The sequence below is a fragment of the Anolis carolinensis genome, chromosome 2 (genome assembly GCF_035594765.1).
Source record: "Anolis carolinensis isolate JA03-04 chromosome 2, rAnoCar3.1.pri, whole genome shotgun sequence".
Classification (NCBI taxonomy): Eukaryota; Metazoa; Chordata; class Lepidosauria; order Squamata; family Dactyloidae; genus Anolis; species Anolis carolinensis.
Window position 1 is genome coordinate 156400209 of NC_085842.1, and position 21960 is coordinate 156422168.

A 21960-nucleotide genomic window follows, 5' to 3' on the forward strand; every position below is an offset into this window, starting at 1 on the left:
ACCCTAAGAAAAGGTAACCCTGGTTGACAATTGACAAGGGAAAGGTAAACATCAAGAACAGGCTCTTCTTCTACGACGCATGCGCCGGAGTGTAGCTTGAAAAGCCTAGAGAGAGCGAGAACATGCGCGAAAAGTGCAACTGCGCATGCGCCGGGGTGCGAGCCGGGCGGAGGCGCCGGCGAGACTCGCCTCCGACTTAAAAAAAAAAAGGTTCGAGAGAGAACGTGCTCGAAAGATGGCATTGCGCGTGCGCGCCGGCTGGAGGCAAGACAGAGGACGAGGGCGCGCATGCGCGATCGCGACACATCCGGCCGTTTGTGGTAGGCGCGCGCCGTTGAGGAGAGCGAAGCGGCAATGAGAAGGCGAGTGTTGCGCATGCGCCTTTGTCAGCGGCTATAGCTGGGACGGGTTCAAGTGGGAGGGAGAGAGGAAGAAGGAAAGAGGGGTGGGCGGGCGTTTTGCTGCGTCACCAGCTCTGGGAAGCCGCCGTTGGAGAAGGAGCGAGAGAGAGCGCGCGGGCGGGTGTGTGCGCGGTGCTTTGTGGGTAGCAGGCCTCACTCAGCTTTGGAGCCCTGAGAGGAGGCGAAGGGAGAGAAGGAAGGAGGCAAGGAAGGAAGGAAGGAAGGAGGCGCCAGCGCCCTTGCCCTCGCCCGCGCTTTCTCGCCCTTGCCGAGGGACCTTCAGCCCTGCGCCCTTGGGAGGCTTCCCCGGACGAGCCCTGTGGAGGGAGACGGAGGACAGAGCGGAGAAGACTCACGCCGCCGCTGCTAACGCCGTTTGCCATGTGAGTGAGTGAGGAGGGGCTGGCGGAGTAATGGCTGGGCCAGGAAGGAAGGAGGGAAGGCATGAGGACAGCAGTCGTCTCCTGGGGGCGGCGGGGCGGGAGATGCGCGGTATTATCTCATTAATATCGACATTCGGCATTCTGCACGGATCCTGCAGACACGGGTTCGAGCACCGCCCGTTCCCTCACCCAGCCTGCTTGAAAATATCCCAGGGAATCGAAAAAGCGAGCCTTGTTTTGCGGCTTCGTGTAAGGGACACCATTTTACTAGACCATTTTATAGAACGGGACTTGAGCATCCCAGGATTTGGGTATCCGCGGGGGAGGGGTCCTGGAACCAAACCAAGGGCCTGCTTTATATGTGTCTCTCAATATATGTATATCACCTACACACATTGTGGCTAACGACACCTATTTCTTATGTAATGTATATGAAACCCCCCTTTGTGACTTTAGGCCACCCTATACATACATATACCCTGTTTCCCCTAAAATAAGACATCCCCAGAAAATAAGACCTAGTAGAGGTTTTGCTGAATTGCTAAATATAAGGCCTCCCCCGAAAGTAAGACCTAGCAAAGTTTTTGTTTGGAAGCATGCTCACTGAACAGAACGCCAGAGCATGCAGGATCGGTAAATGTACGTACCATAGAGTATTGTGCATGGAAATATTGGTAGTAACAAGAAATTCTTGATAGGATTCACAGTTTGTCTGGTTATGCTGGTTTGTGATGACAACTACTGTACAGTATATAATAAATATTCATTTTTTTGTTCAACAATAAATGTGAATTCTTCTTCATGGAAAAATAAGACATCCCCTGAAAATAAGACCTATCATCTTTGGGAGCAAAATTTCATATAAGACACTGTCTTATTTTTGGGGAAATATGGTATATGCACACATTGGTATTTAAGGAAAGAGAGTGAGAGAAGGACCCCTTTGTGTGGAGGTAGTTTGTTTCTGGTCTGAAGAAAGATTAACCAAACCAAGGGCCCACTTTATATGTATCTCTCTATATTTATATCACATACATTGTGGCTAAAAGTCACAAAGGTATCTCATCTATATATATAAAAGGGTAATGAAATTTCGGCCTAGGACAAAACAACAAAACTACACATCCCAGAAACACTAAACTTGGCAGCACAACCCCTCATCCATGCCTCTACGTTCATACAACAAAAAGAAAAGAAAAATAAAGTCCTAATTAGAGGGAGAGGAATAATTGTTTTTATCCAATTGCTGCCAGTTAGAAGGCTAAGCTCCGCCCACTTGGTCTCCTAGCAACCCACTCAGCCCAGGGAACAGGCAGAGTTAGGCCTCACTTAGGCCTCTTCCACACTGCCTATAAAATACATATTATCAGATTTTAACATTTATAATGGACTTAATGTAAGGTAAAACCTTTACCCTTTATCTTAACTACCACCAATTCCTCAATACTTTATTTCCCATTCCACCAGATTTTGCCACAGCAACGCGTGGCCGGGCACAGCTAGTGTATACTATACATGGTGCTATGGTATTAGATCCTTTTTACAAGATTTTTTTCATGTATAACCTTTATTTTATATATATAATGTATATGAAACCCCTCTTTTTGAATTTAGCCCACCCTATATATGTGTGTGTGTGTGTGTGTGTGTGTGTAATACATATATGTACACATTGGTATTTAAGGAGAGTGGGGCCCCTTCCACACAGCTGAATAATACCCCACATTATCTGCTTTGAACTGGAATATATGGTAGTGTGGACTCAGATAACCCAGTTCAAAGCAGATATTGTGGGATTTTCTGCCTTGATATTGGGTTATATGACTATGTGGAAGGGTCCTTCATGTGGAGATAAATTGTTCCTCATCTGAAGAAAAGAGCTCAAGGGCTCCCTGAGGTTGTACAGGGCACTCTTCCCCCCCCCCTTTTTTAATTAAATACACTGAAATCTGTTTACTGGAGAGTATGGGGTGTAGCTTTGAACACAACCCAAGCAAATCTGGGCCATGCAACTGATGGGCCCAAAGGATACAAGAGTTAAAGTTAATGGTCAGGAGGCAGATGATTCAGTTGTATCGTGGAGTAAGCGGATTAGCTCACAGTTCTGGAAGATGAGAAATGGTTGCTGGTCTAAGTTGTTACCGAAGTTTAGTTGTGAGTTTAAAAAGAGGGTTGAGGTCACTTTCTTTTGAGGCTCCCAGAGTGAGAGATGAAGTCAGGAGAGAGAAGGACAAAGAAAAGCAAGGTGTGAGAAGATATTGTGCAGTATATGAGGTTAGAAATTGAAATTAATGTGGTGTCCAAGAAATATTACTTTAAAAGCATTTTTATTTATTTATATCCTGTTTTATCTCCATACGGAGACTCAAAGCAGCTCACAATCAAAAACATTGAAGACTAAGCTGTGCGCGCAAGCGTTTAAAGAATAAGTTTTGTTGGCTTTGACTCGGACTGGATTAAGATTTATGTACAAGGTCTTGTGGATGAATGGTTCAAATACTTTTGTATATTGTATATTGTTACTTTGTTTAACTGTTTTAACTGTGTTATTTTATTTTATTGTACTGTGGTCTATTGGCATCGAATTCTGCCAGTCTTGTAATCCGCCCTGAGTCCCCTTGGGTGAGAAGGGCGGGATAGAAATGATGGAAATAAACTTAAAATATACAATAGTCAAACAGTATATCATCATATATTATTATATATTATCAGTAATAATTATATTTAATTTATTAGTATTACAGTATTATGTAATATACACTTTTTATATGATTGTAATAGTTTTTTAAAATATTCCTAACTATGTTTAATTAGTTGAGATACCTGTATCTAAAACTGAGAGAAGAGGACTTGTGAAAACATTGGTGAGGTATGGATTAAATATGCCTTTCCTATTAGGAGAAACATATCACTTGATAAGTAACAAATGTGATAACAAACATGAGGATAAATCTATACTTGGCAAGAGTTTCATTAAAGATTTAGAAACAAGCAAAAGTTGATTAAATGCTTAGCACAATGGATCTATTTGTTGGAGTACTTGCTCAGTAGCAACTGTGAAATGGGAGTGTATGGATCATGTGTTTCAGTGTTCACAACAGCCATCTTAACAGCAAATGGGTTTTGGCCATATATCTTCCTTATGCCTTCAAGCAGTTTCATCAATAATTAAAATTCTAGTCTTTTCTATAGTTTCTACATGTGGTGTGAAGCATGCAAGTATATTAGCATATAAAAATATTAAAGCTACATAACAATTCCCATTTGGTAAGATCCCATCATATCATAAGTTACATGCCTTGGTTACATCCCATAGAGTACTGTAATGCACTCTATGTGGGCTGTCTTTGAAAAGTGCCCAGAACCTTCAGTTGGTTCAAAGAGCAGCAGCCAGTTTGCAAACTGGGACTAACTATAGAGAGCAGACAGCTCCCCTGCCAACATGTTTCCATGCACAATTCAAAGTACTGGTTTTTACCTAAAAAGGCCTGTATGGCTCCAGTCTAGGATATCTGAAGGACTGTACCTCCTTCGATGAACCTGTCAGACCTACAATCAACTAGGGAGGGTCTTCTCTCTGTACCACCATTCGCTCAAGTGCATTTGATAGGAACATGGGAGAGGGCCTTTTTGATAGCTGCTACTAGACTGTGGAACTCCCTCCCAAGAGAGGCCAGGATGGCCCCATCCCTGCTAGCCTGCAAGCAGGTCAAGACCTTGTTCTGCCAACAGGCATTTGGAGAAGGATAAGGGGCATGCTGCTGGGTAGGCTTTGGGTGAGATTATGTTTTTTAAAATGTATTTTAATAGTATTTAGTATATTCTAACTGTATTCTAACCCAATCCACACTGTATTATTTGATTGTGGTTTTTTGTTTTCTCTTTATTTTAAATTGTGACCAAAGTGTGTGGTTGTTAGCCGCCTTGAGTCCCCACCAGGAGAAAGGTGTGGTATGAATAAAGTAAATAAAGACATAAAATAAATAATAAGATACTATGCTGCTTAAGCTTCTTAAAAAGTGTGTATGTGCATGTGTGGGTGTTACAAGCTTTTCAGTATTTCAATATCTTCTCCAGGAAAGGAGTGTCCTGTTGGCCTCAACTGGCAAGACCTCTAGTTTGGTGGGCAAGTTTTTAGTTCTTGTTTGGGATGAGTTCCTATTAGGTATAGGAACATGGAGCAGATGTTAAGAGTGCTGGGGATTTTTAAGACAAGCATTGCCTTCGACCCACAACTAGCTGAGGTACAGTTATGCCGAATTCTCCAACAGACTCTGGATCGTAGGAGTGATTTATCCACTTCCTTGCTAATCCCTATGTGTTTAGAGAAAGTTGCAGGTTTAACTGTGCTTTCCTCTACATTTTTCCGGAAATTCACAGATGACCTGGGCTGACCCGTTTCTCTTATAGCTGTAGTGCAGTGTTTTTCAGCCTGTGGGTCCCCAGGTGTTTTGGCCAACTACCAGAAATCCCAGCCAGTTTACCAGCTGTTAGGATTTCTGGGAGTTGAAGGCCCAAAACATCTGGGGACCCACAGGTTGAGCACCACTGCTGTAGTGAACTGGACCCTCAGTTCATACCACTGTGTCCACTGCTGTTGACTGCATCCACAACACTTTGTGCAGGGATATCTGCATGCCAGTGTGTAGCATAGATTGTTGGGGTTACAGTGAGGAGGCCAGCAAGTAAAATTGGGCGGGTGGTTTATTCAGAACTGTGAAGAAAACTATTATACGAAAATGAAGGAAAGAATACAGTGCATTCCTGAAATATAAGAGTAAAATAAGATGCTGTTTGATGCATAAACATATGTTGAAACAGCAAGAGCTTATCTCGAGGAGCTAAGAAGAGCCTGGGATGTTTTGACTTTCTTTTGCATTTAGTGACCTTGACCATTTATTTTCTTGAATAAAGATGTCCAGCTGGTTTGGAAAGACATAAGGGAGTAATGAGTAGATGAAATGGTATTGGAAACTACATCTTAACTACAGTTCTTAATATAGGTGTTCATATGATCGCATTTGACTTGTTCCTTTCCCTTCCTAGATGTAGATTTCTCTCACTCATTCTTAACTATGAGTTATTTGCAAGTCGGATGTTTGTCACTTGGGGACTGCCTGTACATGAACTCAGGGCTTTGGCACAAATAACCTAATTGCTGTTGTTTATTTATTTGTCTGGTTCTATATGTGCTTGTGTATGTATAACTTCATAGCCATATGATAGATAAGACAGAATAGCAAAACTTACCTCTTTAAACAAGCTAGCATCATCTATACCAGTGGTTTTCAACCTGTGGGTCCCCAGATGTTTTGACCGTCCACTTCCAGAAATCCTAACAACAGGTAAACTGGCTGGGATTTCTGGGAGTTGTAGGCCAAAACACCTGGCGACCCACAGGTTGAGAACCAATGGTCTAGACCAGGGGTCCCCAAACTTTTTAAACAGGGGGCCAGTTCACGGTCCCTCAGACCGTTGGAGGGCCGGACTATAGTTTTTTTAAAAAACTATGAAAAAATTCCTATGCAGTGCACACTGCACATATCTTATTTTGAAGTAAAAACAAAACAGGAATAAATACAGCCTCAATGTTAATCATAATCATAATAAAATAATAAAGAGGGTTGTAAGAGACCCCTTGGGCTATTTAATCCAACCTTCTTCTACCTTTGTGCACCAAAAGCACTAGCAAAGCACCCATTAATAATTATTAATAATTAAAATTCCATTATAAACAAGCAAAGCTGTGGAAGGCACGCACCGGGCGAGGGAAGAGATGGGAAAGGTGTGCGCCTTTCCTCCTACCCCATGTCGCACACACTTTCCTCGGCGGAAGAGGAGGGAGCTGCCGCTGCAGGGGCCGGATAAATGGCTTCGATGGGTGCATGTGGCCCCCGGGCCTTAGTTTGGGGACCCCTGGTCTAGACAATGTCATCACCAGTTAGGCCAAGGTGGAATGATAAGCCATAAGGGCCTGCTTGGAACCTTGTTATAATGGGGACCTGTAGACACCCGTTGGAATGTAGCTCTGAAAGCTGCAGGCCACTACAAAGGAGGTTCTGTTCCTTGTATCTGTTGGCCTGATAAGTACTACAGAGCTTTATGATTTCTGTTACCTTTTTGGGACAATAACTGGTATTTCCTTTGTGTTGATATCAGAGTTGCACTAGATATGATCCAAAAGCCATGTAATAGATCTTATTAATTTTGATTCTTGTTTATCTTATAACAGCTCCTTGAAAGTTGCTTTGTTATTGATTGATAATCCAGGTCAAGAACACTTGTGTTGAAATTCCTATGGATCCAAAATAAAGGAAAAGAACTCATTAATTGCTGCAAAAATGTTTGTGCTAAATAGTAGTCCAAAAATGGGACATTCCTATAGGCTTAAGCTTACGGTGTAGATATTTAGCAAATGCATGGTCTGTACAGAAATCAGCATCTGAAGATGCCAACAGATGCCAGCTACAGATGCAGGCAGAACATCAGAGAAAATGCTGCTAGAACACAGCCATACATCCCAGAAACCACACAACACTCCAGCATATAAAGTTGTTTGGGTTATGTTTCTACAAATCTAATTCAAATGGGGAATGTAGGGATGCTATATAAACTCATCATCGTGCATTTATTTCCCATCCTTTTATGGTTTGCTGTTAACTTCTGAATTGAGATACTAGCAATGACTAGTGTTGAATTAAACAAAATGAAGTGGTTACTCAGCATAAATAAAACTGAGTCGTCATTATTGAGGGAGTAGTTACAGAATTTGGTATGTATAGAAAAGACAGTTTCGTTGTCATGGTAGTTTGACTAGGAATCTTGAAACCAAAAAGAGATTAAATTATGCCTTAATGATCTAAAAACTTTCCTATTTCCATTAGCCCACATTTTTCCAATCCTAAACCAAATGACCCCTTTCCTGTAATTTCTTTTGAAACAAGCCTTTGCATCTGACCCAGTGTTTCTGTACTTTCCTTAGTGCTCAAGGCAAGGAACTAGCTGTATTATACAACTCAGGAACAGGAGAGACATAGGTGCCATAGGTTAAAAGTCAGCTAGCTGTAGCAAAGAAGATGAGAGTTGGCTTTTTCATCTCTGACAATGTTCAGGATGGGTTTAGACCCCATTGCAGTGTTGTCTTTGAATGCAAAATAAATAAATAAATCATTTTCCACTGTGAGTGAAAAGGAGCTGTTCACTACCTGAGTGGAAAAGTAAGGCAGTACATTTGAGGACATTGTTTTAGTGGAGGACCAGTTTGTTCTAGTCCTTGACAATGGATCAGTCTACTGAGCTGGATCTCAAGGTGAAAAGATTCAGTGAGTCTCCAGTTGCAAAGGATGCAGTTGTGTTCAGAGATTTATTGCTGTAATACTACAAGTGTAGTGCTGATCACACTACACTTGATCTGTCAAGTATTTGGAGGACCTGATTAAAACAATTGATCTGGAATTGAAAACTCACGCCCTACAGGGTTGCTAAGATAATTTGAAGAAAACTTTTTCCTCCTACTGCATGGGAAATTAGTCCATATCCCGACTTAACAAAATCAAGATATGGTTGCTCACTCATACTCAGTACTCATGCGATCTAAATGTGTGCCCTAGTGCACACCTTAGAAGACTGGCGTATCTTTTATAGTGCCCAGACAAGTCCATTTGAAATGGTGTTCTTGAAATCTGAAAACGACTGACCTAAATCGGCACCTTTGTATTAAAGATAACAGAATAATTGATGCACTGTTTACAGTAAAATCTGTATGCAAGAACGTGTCATGGAATTTCTATCAAAATTGATGTCTTGCATATAAGTTTTATTATAACAAAGTCATTAACTATTCTGGTCTCTATAATATGAATACCATAGTATTAGTAGAGAAATTGTAGCCTACTTGGAACCTCAGTAGTAAAGAAATTATTTGGACATCTCCGTAGCTTTGATTATAATTCTTTATAGTTTAAAAAGAAATAACTTAAACATTCACTTAAAATTGTTTAAAAATGAATTTTAATTTATTTTTCATGCCTTACATTTTGCTTGGTATTCAGTTCAAGTGTATTGCTTGCCTTGATGGTGGCTGCTGATCTGTTAAAGACATCTATATCACAAATTCTATTGTAACTAAAAAAAATTCCAAGTTAAAGTTCATTCACTGCTCAAGTTAGTGGCCAGTGTTTTGGGGTTCTTCCTATTTTTTGGTTTATGTGCTGGTTATAAATATGATCTTGAGGACTCTCCATATTTCATTGCATAATAGTTGCAACTCATTTTTGGGGAGGCAAAAAATGGTGCGACTGCCAATTTGATACGGTGGGACTTGACTTGGCTGGGAGTCAAGTCAAGTCCCACAGCACCAAAAGGGAAGTAAGGAATGGGGTGAGTGAATTGAGTCTGATTTACTGTTACAAGTTGAGGATCGTTTATCCAGAATTTAAAATGCTTTGAAATCCAAAATTGCTGAGATGGTGGCACTTTTGTTTTCTGATGATTCAGTGAACACAAATTTTGTTAGAAGTATAACATTATTACAAATGCTGTATAATATTGTAGGTTTTATGTATAAGATGCATATGTAACATTAATGAATTTCAGGTTTAGGCTTGGGTTTAGTCTGCAATAGATCTCATTATGTACACATACGCAAATACATGCATTCCAAAATAATAAAAATCCAAAACACTTCCAGTTGCAGGCATTTTTGATAAGGGATAATCAGTGTGTTTGATCCTTCCGATTTCCTTCTCCCACCATCAAGACTAGCTAAATAAATAAAGAAGAAAGAAATTAACCTGGAATCAGGACCCCTTGCTTGGCATTCCATTAACAAAACAAGTAGGAACCCAAATCAGATCTGTGCTTGCTTTCTTCTGATGGTAGGTGAGAATCCAGGTTTGGAAGTAATAGAGAGCCATTTTTTTCTCTTTAGCTCCCTTCCTTCTGGCACAAGGAGCAGAGATGGGGCACTATGCATAAGCATAGTTGCTTCAAGATAATAGGCCAAAATTTTTGGTAGTTTTGCCTGATCCTTCTGCATATGTCCACTATACAGATAACATCTTTTTCAAGTAACAAATGCTTTGGTCAAATTAGCATTTTAAAATAAAATGTCTGTACAGGCAGTCCCCAAGTTATAAACATCGACTTACAAACTACTCACAGTTACAAACCGCGGTGAGACAACAGGAAGTGAGAGAAATCTACTCCCAGGAAAGGAAATTCATTCCTGAAAGAGTTATCATAGTGAAAATGTGTCTCCACTGGAGCTTTATCACCAATCCGTGTTTCCACAAGCCAAATTTTCAAAATCCAATTATCACAGGGACAGAAAGGTGAAATCTTCTCCACATGGGCACAGACAGTGTAAACAAACACCACAGGGGTGTTAACCCTTCCCTATTTAACCCCCCCCTCCCCCAAAATATATATTTGTCTTGAGTTATGCTTTAAAAATGTACTGTTTTGAGTTACAAACAAATTCAATTTAAGAACAAAGCTACAGAGCCTATCTGGTTCGTACCTTGGGGACTGCCTGTAATAGCAAACAGATACAGCTATTAAAAATTGGCCTAAAATGCCATCCATTAACCATGAAGCAGAATCAGTATTCTCTGGAATGAAACTGGTATTTTCCCTACTTGCGGACAACTAGTCTTTTTGTCCTTTGAGTACATGAGATAGAAGATTCTTAGAAGACAAATAAAAATACTAGGAGTTATTATAATAGGTCCATGTATCAAGACTGAAGAACTATACATATTTTAGTCACTAAGCTTGGTAGTTAAGATGCTATACGAAGACTTGATAGAAGATAACTGAGTGAAGAATCAATGGCAATACATGCTGTTTTCTGTGAGCTCACTGCTTTGATTGTTATACCTAACCTGTCTGTTGGCTTTGTTTTTGTTTATGCTAGGACCATGGCAACAAAATGTGACTGTGCTGTGATTTCAACATACACTGTTCTGTTCAACACAACTAATTAGAATATTATGAACTTGCCCGTGAAGTTCTCTGTTTTATTTCTTGTTCTCTGGTGTATAACACGTGGTACTACAAGGTCATAACTACAGCTTTGTGGTTCAGTTTGTGATCTTTTCATTTCCATTGTAGTTATCTACTCCCAATCTAAAACACATTTGCACTGATGTATCTCTTAACAGAGCTGGTACCTTTATATAAAGCACTGTTCATATTATTATCATGGTTTTATTTATTGGTGTATCTCAAAAATAAGAGCAATGTATTACCAAACAGAATTGCAACATTAATGGAAATGTTAGTTCTGCCATGCTGCAAGTCTGGCAGCAATACCCCAAAGGGTCTGAATGCATAAGTCCTTCCATGTTGTGCTTGATTAGAAAGGTCCTTGATTACTTAATAAGATAGGAAATATTCAAAAATGGTAATTTGGAATATGAAAAATATTTTGTTGTATATCCTACAATATGTATGGTCATAGGTTATAGGCAGTATTGTGGGACGGGGGTTGTGTTATCTGTTTGATAAAATGGGATCTATATTTTTTTACTTTGAAGCCTGCTCATTTTACACACACACACACACACACACACATATATATAAACACTTGAATTAGAATGCAAACTACATGCTAGAAATGGAAGACTGAAAATATAATTTGTCTGAACAAACTACAAACCCCTGTGGAAAAGTAAATATTTCAATTCTGAGATCATTCAGGTACTAAAAGCAGTCTATCATATATACTCATAAGTTGACTTCATGCATAAGTCAATGACAGGTTTGGGGGCAAAAATAAATAAGTTGAGAAGGGGACATTCAGTAGAGAGGTGATAGTTCCATCCTCACCTCAGGTATAGTCAGCCTTGGTTGCCAGCAGAGTTTTCCTGCTCAAGGCATTCAGAAATGTCAGAAACAGCACCCTAGTGGAGAGAGTAGAGGAGATCACTGCTTTCCCAAAATGGGACTGAAAGCACAGTACTGCATTGACCTTCTGGTAATGACTTTATTTTTTATTTTATTTTATTATTCAAATTTTAGTAAAATATAGATGTGTTCTCCTCAGCTATAGACATGTCTATGTGTCAGTGCGTGCATGTACACACACACTTTCCAGTTGCCTATTGACTTGTGAATTTCATAGGACTTTCTTAGGCAAGGGATACTCAGAAATGGTTTTGCCAGTTCTTTCTTCTGAAATATAACCTCCAGGGATTTATTGTCAGTTGCCAATCTAAGCACTAACTAGTGCTGACTCTGCTTAGTTGCCAAGATTAGTTGTGATCTGGTGCCCTTGGGAAATTTAGGCTTCCTAAAGCTAACATGCCTAACTATATTAGCTTCATATATATTTCTTTATAAAGCCATATGCTTTTATTTCTAGAATGTGCTTTTGAGAATTACAAGTTTCATTACTCTTCGTGATGGTAGTGGAATTCCAGAGGATAGAAAAAAAACTTGAAGAAATCTGATCTAGAAAACTTGGAGAATCTAAACTTTATTTTACCAGCTCATTGTGATGCTGTTTGTTGGTATCCCTCTTATTGATCCCATTTATCTTTGGTATTCAGATATTGCTATACCTTAGATTCAAGTTTTGATTGGTCTCCTGGGGTTCCACCTAAAACATTTTTTGCTGCTAAAACTTCTTGCTCTAAGATTGGGGAGAAGATCCTGTGAGAACAGTACAGGAGTGTTACCTTTTTCCTTATAAATCCACCTATCAAACACAAACATAAAATCACACTTTTTAGAATGGCATGATAAGAATGGTTAAAGTAGCTTTTTAAGAAGGGGAAATAAACGCTTACTCTTCTTCATTACAGCTGTAATGCAAGTGGCTGTCTGGTCCATCCTTAACAGGCTGGTTAAAAATCATATCAGTGCATTAAAGACACAATTAATACTCACTTTAAGTCATTGATTAATTTGTGGAAAAAACGTTTGTTTTTGATTCTGAAAGTTCAATTTTTATTTTTTAGGCAGCCTGCTTCTGCGAAGTGGTATGACCGAAAGGATTATGTCTTTATTGAGTTCTGTGTTGAAGACAGTAAAGATGTTAATGTAAATTTTGAAAAATCCAAACTTACGTTCAGGTAAGTAGCCTGAAAGCTGATTGTGAACAGAGACTATGCCTACTTGAGTAAAATGACTGTTTTGAGTTGATATTATGTATTTTTTCCCAATTTTCTACAGTTGCCTTGGAGGAAATGATAACTTCAAGCATTTAAATGACATTGAGCTTTATAATTCTATTGATCCAAATGTAAGTTGCCTGACTTTCTCTATCTCCTGCTTCCCTTTAGTATGTCACAATAGCAGTAAGGCTGTATGTTGTGTCAGCCCATAACTTAATAGGTGATCATTCCTGGCTGCTATTTATGTGTAGTTCTGTCACAAAGCTGTCAAACTGTGTGGGCTGATGGAAAAAAACAAAGTGATATTATCTGTGTATTGGTATCTAGCAGCCAGTGTTTTGACCTCGTGCTTTTTCTACATCCACTTGCTTAATTGCAGTGTTTCAAATTTTGGGTAATTGTCTTTTAATTTGCTAATGACTTCATGTTACTGCCACTGTTCAAGACATTTGATTAAGGCGTTGCCTATGTCATTTTACATACTTCAGTTCTTTTCTGTCCTGCCAGATCCCACATTCTATTCAGAGAAAACTACAGTCAAAATAAGATTTCAAAATTAATAATAATTGCAAATTCCATTATTACATTTTGATCACGATGTTTACATTACTGGAAAAGACATTCTTAGTTAAGTTAAATCAATTTTAATACAATTTGAGACAATGAGAAGAGCTTGAGCTTGTTTTCTGCCTTCATGATCACGAATGGCAGTCTTACTCCAAATTTTCTTGCCAAGATTTATTCAGAAGAGGCTTACCATTCCCTTCCTTTTTTATTTGATTGATTGGTTAAACATCTTGCCTTTCTCTTGGGATAAGATGTGGAATGACCTTGGGGGTGATAGTGTGTGACTTGCCCAGGATCACCTAACAGATTTTGAACCCAGGTTTTCTAGAGTTCTAGCCTACCCTTCAAACCACAGCACTGTCCTGGCTTCTCTTTAGGGCTGATTGGATGATCGCAATTTATTAATTCCAAGCTTCTTTTTTTCTTTTTCTTTTTTTACAAACAACATTTCATTTGTCTAAATGAGTGAGAAGGGAAAGCTGCTTTCGCTGATTCTCACTGTAGATCAAAGCCTATGTGACTGGATGTTTCTTATATTCAATGTGCACCTAGAAATCAATAAGATGAATGGTGGAAAATTCCAGCTTATTTTGTTCTGATTGTTTTTCATTTGTAATGAAGGAGCTTGCAATCATGTTGGCCCCTATCTGCAGCTTAAAATGAAATGTTATCTTTCTGTAAAAACTAGGCATATGTCTATACTAGATGAACTTTTATTTCTTTTCAGGAATCAAAGCATAAAAGAACAGACAGATCTGTGCTATGTTGTTTACGAAAAGGGGAATCTGGCCAGTCATGGCCACGGTTAACAAAAGAGCGGGCAAAGGTGAGATTTTGTTATATCACTTTATATAATATCTCTGTGTCTCAGAGTTTTTGAGCAGGCCTCAAACTCTGTTCTTTTGAGTTAGCCAACTCATCCCCTTCCATACACAGCACATAAAAATTCTTACAAGCAGCCATGTGCCTGCTTTTGAATTGTGTCATATATCTAATAGTTGCATTATAAGAGTGATAGAACAGGATGCCTCTGGGATTTCCTTTGTCTCTCAATCTCTTTACCCTCTCAGGTATATCTTTCTTTAAAACCATGCATTTGCACACATAGATATAACATAGCTGGTTAGAATGAAATGCACTAAGAGACCTTAGTAAGGACAGTTGATAGAAATCTTTGAGAGAAAGTAGTAGCCTTGACAGTTCTTTGCTGATGAGGCTCCTATACTGTGTATCCTGTGTAACTTTATTTAAACTTAACCCTATAGTTTGAAAGTCTAATTGTAAATAAAAGCCAAAATGATAGTACACAAGACCTTCCTTTCTACGTCGTTACCCCCTTCAGCTCTGTAGGACCTTGAGAAGGATCCAACAAAAAGGATCCAAATTTGGCCGGGGGGGGGGGGGGGGAATGATCTCCTGTCCTTCAATAGCCCTAAACTGAGATTTGGAGACAGGAAGAGTTTTTTGGATTTTCATGGGGGGAGTACAACATGGAGGAGCCCAAGCCAAAGAAGCAGGAAAGACAATTGTAGACACAACCAGTATAGGATTTAGTCTAAAATTCATATAGTTTCCTTAAGGGTAGAAATGCTCTTTGAATAGAAATAAATTAGAGAAACATGTTGCAATTGAGAGATTCTAGACTTCTTTGTGAAGGTGCCTCCTTGTCCCACTCATGGTCCCCTGCTAAACTTGCATGTTAATTTGTTTTTATATCCACAGCTCAATTGGCTCAGTGTGGACTTCAACAACTGGAAAGATTGGGAAGATGATTCAGATGAAGATATGTCCAATTTTGATCGCTTTTCTGAAGTAAGTGGGCCTTTAGCAGTTGCTGATAATTTGGGATGTGTTTGATAGTTGACATGAAAAAGAGTTCCAAGTACTGTATATTTAAAAACAAAAAAACAAGATTTTAATTTTTAATATTTTGTGTAATTTAGATGATGAACAACATGGGTGGCGATGAAGATGTAGACTTGCCAGAAGTAGATGGAGCAGATGATGTGAGTAACTGCCTGTTATATACACTGAACTTTTAGTGTCCTTTTTTAGGTGGATGTGAATAGTTAATACATATTCATTTGTATCATCAGTGTTGGAAACTGGAGGGTATGTTTTAATCTAAATGTCACTTACTTTATATGTTCACTTGGGGATAGGAGTATTTGCTTTGGAATGGGAATATATATCCCCTGTGCATCTCTTTGTTAAGACTTGGTGCCTTGAATGCAGTAGCAAATACATCTTTAAGACTCATTCTCAGATTCTCTTTGCTGCTAACATAAAATATGTTGAACTCTATCAGACTAAAACTAGAGATTTGAGACACCACAACAGTTGCCTGTGGAGATCCACATCATAATTTTTCATATTGCCTGATTTAAAAGCAAATGTAACGTACCTTAGAACCTGACTTTATATGCTAACCTTTTATTTTCTTTTTACAGGATTCACCAGACAGTGATGACGAAAGTAAGTTGATTATTGTTTGTTTCCTATATATTTGCCACATATGTCTAAAGTTACCCCAAATGTCAGGTTCTTATAAATATTTATCAGGTTGTGCCTCCCATACTGTGTTGTCATTCACTGAAGAGTCCTGACCTTATTCTTCAGCTGAAGAGGGGGGAGGGTTTGAAGACGTCTTTTCTTCACATGGGAATTTTCATTTGTACTTTGTCACAAGGAGTGCAGCCTATGAGGCTACCCTGCTGTGCTAATGTTTCTGGAGGGGAATTAGTCCTCTGAGGTTCTGCATTAACAATGAAGCAGCTAATTCCTTACAGAGGTGATTCAGCATATGGTGGAGGTTGTGGTAAACTTTTTGTTTTACCTTTGATTAGTCACCTGCTGACTTTAGTTTTCTAGAGCAGCATGCAGTAAGTTAAACAGAAATTAAAATACTGTGAAATAATAGAAGAACATAAGAAATAAAATAAAACAGCACAGAAAAATATAAGTACATTAAAAGGCTGCATTTATTCCATAAGAGTAATGAGTGTACTACCACACCTTTGGGATGGGACTATTCTTGGGTGAGGTTATATTTGTTTACAGTACATTTTTGTGCTTTTGCCACATTCATCTTTTTTTCCTTCTTTCAGAAATGCCAGACCTGGAATAAAAGGACCTGATTCGTGTTGGGGTTTGGGGAAAGAACTTCATCACAACATTTCATAATTGAGATAAGAATTCCTGAGTTGATAGCTCTAAAGGCAGAAAAAAATACATCCTTTAATTCATCTTCAACCTGTTTTAAGCAGCTTCATTGATTGATGCATACCATTGTTCAGGGCAGTCTTAAGCTACGTGAGGCAATAATGTTATGCATGAAAGTTTTTCCAGACTTCCAAAAACAAAACAAAAAAAACCAGACAAACATTTGAGGTATAGGCAGTCGATACAAAACAGTTGCAATAAAAGGGTTTACAAACGCCTCTTTGCCTCATCATAAGATATTGCAATGGGAAAACTCTCAATTGACATGAAGTGGTAAACATGCTTTTCCCCCTCACATTGTGGTCTGCAAACAACTAAAGTTTCAGATTTTACACCGGGAACAGAACTGGCTGAAGCAATATTTTAATTGGCTTTCAAAATCTAAACTGGTAACATGCTGTACCTCTAGGGGTGTCTTCAGGGTATGTTCCACTAATGTTTAATGCTCTTCACTTTGTTGTATTTAATCACTAGTTAGTGTTCAAAGTATCCTAGCTAAAACTAGCAACCCCTTCAAAACTTAAAATGGGTGAAGCCTGTACATTTGGTTGTTTGATCCTCAAAGCTCTTGCATCTCTTAATGTGGAGGGATAAGAGAGCATGTACGTCATTGCTTGTCAATCTATACATTTAGACCAAATTGTATTTGCACTGTTGGTATGAAAGCGAGTGACAAAAATGTTAATAATACACTATTCAATCTCTTTTTTGGGTTTTTTTTTTTGACCAACTTATGATAAGCCTGAAAACCTCAATTTGTGTTCAGAGCAGTGGGGATTTTTTAATGTCTACATTCTTTCTAATAAACTGTTGAAGACTCCATGGCTGTCAACTGTCTGGCTGGCTGTAACTTCATGTATTCTTACTGTTTGTTGGAATGAAATACTTTTATTTCTAGTTGGAATAATAGTGTGCGATTACTTCATCTGCTTGAAGAAGGAAAGTTGTAATATTCCCAAGCAAGCTTTTAAAAAGAAAATAGGAGCTGTACGTTGTGGGTACGCTGACAACAGTTTAAAGAAAAAGTGTTGTGATTTGACTAAAATAAAAAAAGTTTTGTCCTCCTTTAAAATGTTGAGCTTCTGCATGTCACATTTGATTTCTGCATTGCTTTTTAAAAAGTTTTTGATTTAAGTTATGTTATTCTGAGGTGGAAGTTCATAGATTATTTTGGTGTAGAATTGAAATACTGAGAAGAGCATTCCTAAATTCATGTTTCAGTAAAAGAAAATTCTCCCCAATGTCTTTATGTTGACCTCCCAGATGCACTCACGTCAATGTGTTTGGCTGTTTGTGTCCAATGTCTAGAGTTTAGTTGTAACCAACAGATTCATGTTCTAAAAAGGCCAACTGAGGTATTTTGGAATAAAATTACTTGGAATTCAAAGTAGAAATTCTTTCTTTTTAATAGTCAAGGCTATACAGAGAGCCATAGAAGGCCCTCAAATGTGAGACCGGAGTAGGAATAATACCAGCAGAAATACTTCTGAATCATTCCCCTTTCCTGGCTTCAAACACATGCGAAGCAGTTGGCGTCAGCTTTTCCAGGTTGTGCAGTCATGTTGTATGACCTATTTGAATCTGAGTGTTTTCACTTGTGTGAATTAGGAGTATACACTTTGTGAGCTGAAACAAGAACAAGACAGAGTGGTATTGGAAGCTAAAGACAAAAAATATGAGCAAAGTGATGAAGATGTGGAGGAGGAGGCTAACTAGTACAGAGTAACAGTTAGAAAAACTCAGGAAACACCAGATATGCTGCCTCACAGTTAATATCGCAGTATACTGCTTGTGAGTTTTCAAAACTGACATGTTTTGGTCACCTAGTAGAATCCATGGCAATATGCCTGGTGGTGTCTGGCTCACACTTCTGTTCAATTGCTTGTCTAGATGGACACACAACCTTATCAAGTTGCCTCATTAAAGTTGGAACTGCAGCTCTATGTCTTTTGTAGTATTTGCTTCAGTTTGACACCATTTCATAGCTCATTTTTGCTAGGCTGAATGGTTTTCACAGTTTTGGCCATTGCAGTGTCTGAAAACAAAAGTACAGGTCTGAACATTCAGTCACACACAGTGGCACACCTAATTGTCAGGTGCTTTCTATCAGGTAGCTGAAAACTAGAATATGAACAAAACTGCACTTTTTTTGGCTTACTACCACAAATAGAGCTTGTTGGGATACATGCGTCATAGTTTGAATAGTGCAACCCAACAAATCAACAGTTCTCTAACTCAGGAATGAGGAAAGAGTGGCTACCCAGATGATGAATTCTCAGCACTCCTCATTGCCTGTGCTGGTTTAGGCTGATAACAATTGCAGTTGAGCAATCTGGAGGGCAGCATTTTCCCCACTCCTCCATTGCATCCCAGCCTTCTGCTGTGGTCACCATAGGTTTTGCAGGGCTTGGGGAATAGGGTTTCCTTCACTGAAGGGAAATCCCATCGCCCCAGTCTCTATAGGATTGCTCTGCTACCTCCATATACAATGACTTCAATGCTTATTTATTGTGTCAGAAGTGAATTGAGAATACAGTTATAATGCATTTTAAAACCACAAAGTTTAAAACTTTGTATTGTACTACATTTCCTTTGACCAGAAGCTGACCACTTAAGTGCCTCTGGTTTCGCTGTAAGAAGGTCCTCCATTGTGCATGAGGCAGGGCACAGACTGCATTGTAGCAGGTGGTCTGGGGTTTATTCTTCTCCACACTCACATATTGTGGACTTCACATTGAAACCCCATTTTTTAAGATTGACTCTACATCTTGTGGCACCTGTGCAATCTGTTCAGCACCTTCAAAGTTGCTCTGTCTTGTGTGTGCCTAGGAGGGAGTTTCTCATCCGGTGTCAGCCACTGATTGAAGCTCTGACTTTCAGCCTGCCAGTTTTGGACTCTGTTTGGGTTATCCTCTGATAATCTGAACAGGATGGGCCGGAAATGTCAATGCCTTAGTCCTTTAGCTACTGGTGGCTACTTCCCGATGGGTATCGGGTGGTGCAATACCGGCTAAACAGTATAATTTCTCCAGTGATGTAGGGCGTAGACATCCTGTGATAATGCGGCCTAATTCATTAAAAGTCACATCAACTGTTTTAACGTGAGATGTATTCCACACTGGACATGCGTATTCAGAAGCAGAGTAGCAGTGTGCAGTGGCAGATGTCTTCACTGTGTCTGATTGTGATCCCCAGGTTGTGCCAGTCAGCTTTCGTACAACATTATTTCCAGCACCCACTATTTGCTTTTGATAAGGAGTGCTTCTTGTAAGTCAGAGCGTGATCCAGAGTAACTCTCCAGTAACTTGGTGTGCTGCAATGCTCCAGTGGGATTCCTTCCAAAGTAATCCTCAGAGCTTGAGATGCTTGTCTGTTTTTAAGATGAAAAGCACATGTCTATGTTTTAGATGGATTAGGAATCAGCTGGTTTTCCCAGTAATAGGCAATAAGAACACCTAAAGCTTCAGAGAGCTTCTGTTCAACCATTTCAAAGCTCCCTGCTTGAGCGGTGATGGCATAGTAGTCAGCATAGATGAAACTCTGTCCTTTCTGGCGGTGGGTGATCATTTGTGTAAATGTTAAACATTGGTGGAGCAAGCACTCTCCCCTGAGGCAGGCTGTCTTAAATGCTGACTGAATTCTACAAACAACTATAGCCATCTCTGTTTTATTCTTCAGAAGGATTGCCACTTACTACCTGAAACACTTCGTATTTGAAAACCTGGTCTTGGAAACAGCATTAAACAAGTATCCAGAAACACGTAACGTGATGGCAGAGTACACCATTTTTTATGTATTCCTTAAACCGTTGCTTGAATTGGTTATTCTGTCTGCTGTTGAGGAACAAAATTTGATAAAAGTTTGTAGCAGTTAATGGAGAGATTGTTACAATAATAAGTATAAATGTTGCTATGCCTACAGGGGCAACAGTAATTGACTAGCCTGCTTTGATATAATTAAGAGCTGGACATGCTGCCCGGAATATGGCAGAAAGCATCAAGGAGTACATTTTCAGTTGGGAAAATATTGTATTATATATGATATCTAAAAATGTCAAAAGTTTATCTAGTCTAACATTGGAGACACAAGATCTAATGCTTATGGGAAGCTCACATGGACAGTGAATCCAATAGCAACCTGCTTTGCTAATACTAACAATTTTGTGTTGGGATGGGTTGGCCAGTGGATATTGACAAGATCACCTACAATGGTTTGCTGGTGGGGCTTGAGGATTATCTGAGAACCCTTGGGAGGATTGAGCAAAGGTAAATGTATACCATATCAAAAGATTTCCCTCAAATTCTGTTCTCACAAGCCACCTTTGTTTATGGATAGGCCACTCAAATTACAAGGAAGTGGCCAGAGAAGGTCCTCTATTGATCTTGATACTAAATCCTGAACTCAAACCTGCTGAGACATTACAGAACAGGAGGTAACATGACCACATAGATACATGCTTGTGATTATTGTTCCTTTATTTTGGACCAATTGCAGTATCCCTAGAAACCTTAAAGTATATCATCATAGAATGTTACAGCAATCCAGTCCTGGTGACATTGAAGCATGTACAACCAGGGCCAGATCTGAGATCCTTAGGAATGGATATAGCTGCAGTTTCAGCCCAAGTTTATGCAGAGGCAGTATTGGATTCCACTGCTGCATGGTCATTCAAATGTAGAGCCAAAGCAGGAGCACCCCCAAATAGTAAATGTCACTTTTAAAGAGAAATATGATCTCATTTTTAAAAATTGCATTTTTTACGGCATTTGGCTGGGTCTCTCCTGATCAGAAGCCCATCTATCATATCTAGATAAGTCCCTGTCCAATCCATTGCTGACTTCAAGCACCTGTCTGCAATTCCAGTTGGCTCCTTGATATTAAATTAAAGAGTAATGGGGCAGCAGACACCAAACCCTCAGATAACCTCTTCAAGCATTTTAATATAGGTACTCCGTAACACAGTACTGATCCTTAAAGTATTGTATGTTTATACATAGAAGAATTTCTCCATCATATAAAACAGCAGTTCTTAAAGTGTGCTCCATGGAGCCCTTGGAGCTCCGGGAAGTATACTGGGGAGCTCTGTGCTTCTCCTCCCTCCTCGTCACCCTTCAAGCTTGCATGGCAGGAGCTTTCCCTCCACTCTCCTTGCTCCTCCCCCTCCCAAGTTTACATGATGGTGACTTTCCTGCCCCTCCCCTCCAAGCACACTCAGCGGTAGCTTTCCTGCTACCAGGGAGGCAGCCAGTGAGGATAAAGTTGGGCCCA

The 21960-nt window shown here is 39.4% G+C and overlaps 1 protein-coding gene across 1 annotated transcript; it reads left to right on the top strand.

Moving 5' to 3' along the window:
- Positions 1-422: 422 nt before the first annotated feature.
- On the top strand, positions 423-17764 carry ptges3 (prostaglandin E synthase 3). The gene is made up of 8 exons (XM_008104042.3): positions 423-784; positions 12748-12861; positions 12962-13031; positions 14198-14296; positions 15193-15282; positions 15414-15476; positions 15921-15945; positions 16578-17764. Coding segments are annotated over exons 1-8 (483 nt in total). The 5' UTR covers positions 423-782; the 3' UTR covers positions 16598-17764.
- Positions 17765-21960: the final 4196 nt, after the last annotated feature.

What these genes read in the sequence shown, in the direction of transcription:
- ptges3 (XM_008104042.3), top strand. An exon ending in ATTTTGATCGCTTTTCTGAA is followed by an intron (nt 15,283 to 15,413) that starts GTAAGTGGGCCT and finishes TGTGTAATTTAG; the next exon opens with ATGATGAACAACATGGGTGG. An exon ending in AAGTAGATGGAGCAGATGAT is followed by an intron (nt 15,477 to 15,920) that starts GTGAGTAACTGC and finishes TTCTTTTTACAG; the next exon opens with GATTCACCAGACAGTGATGA.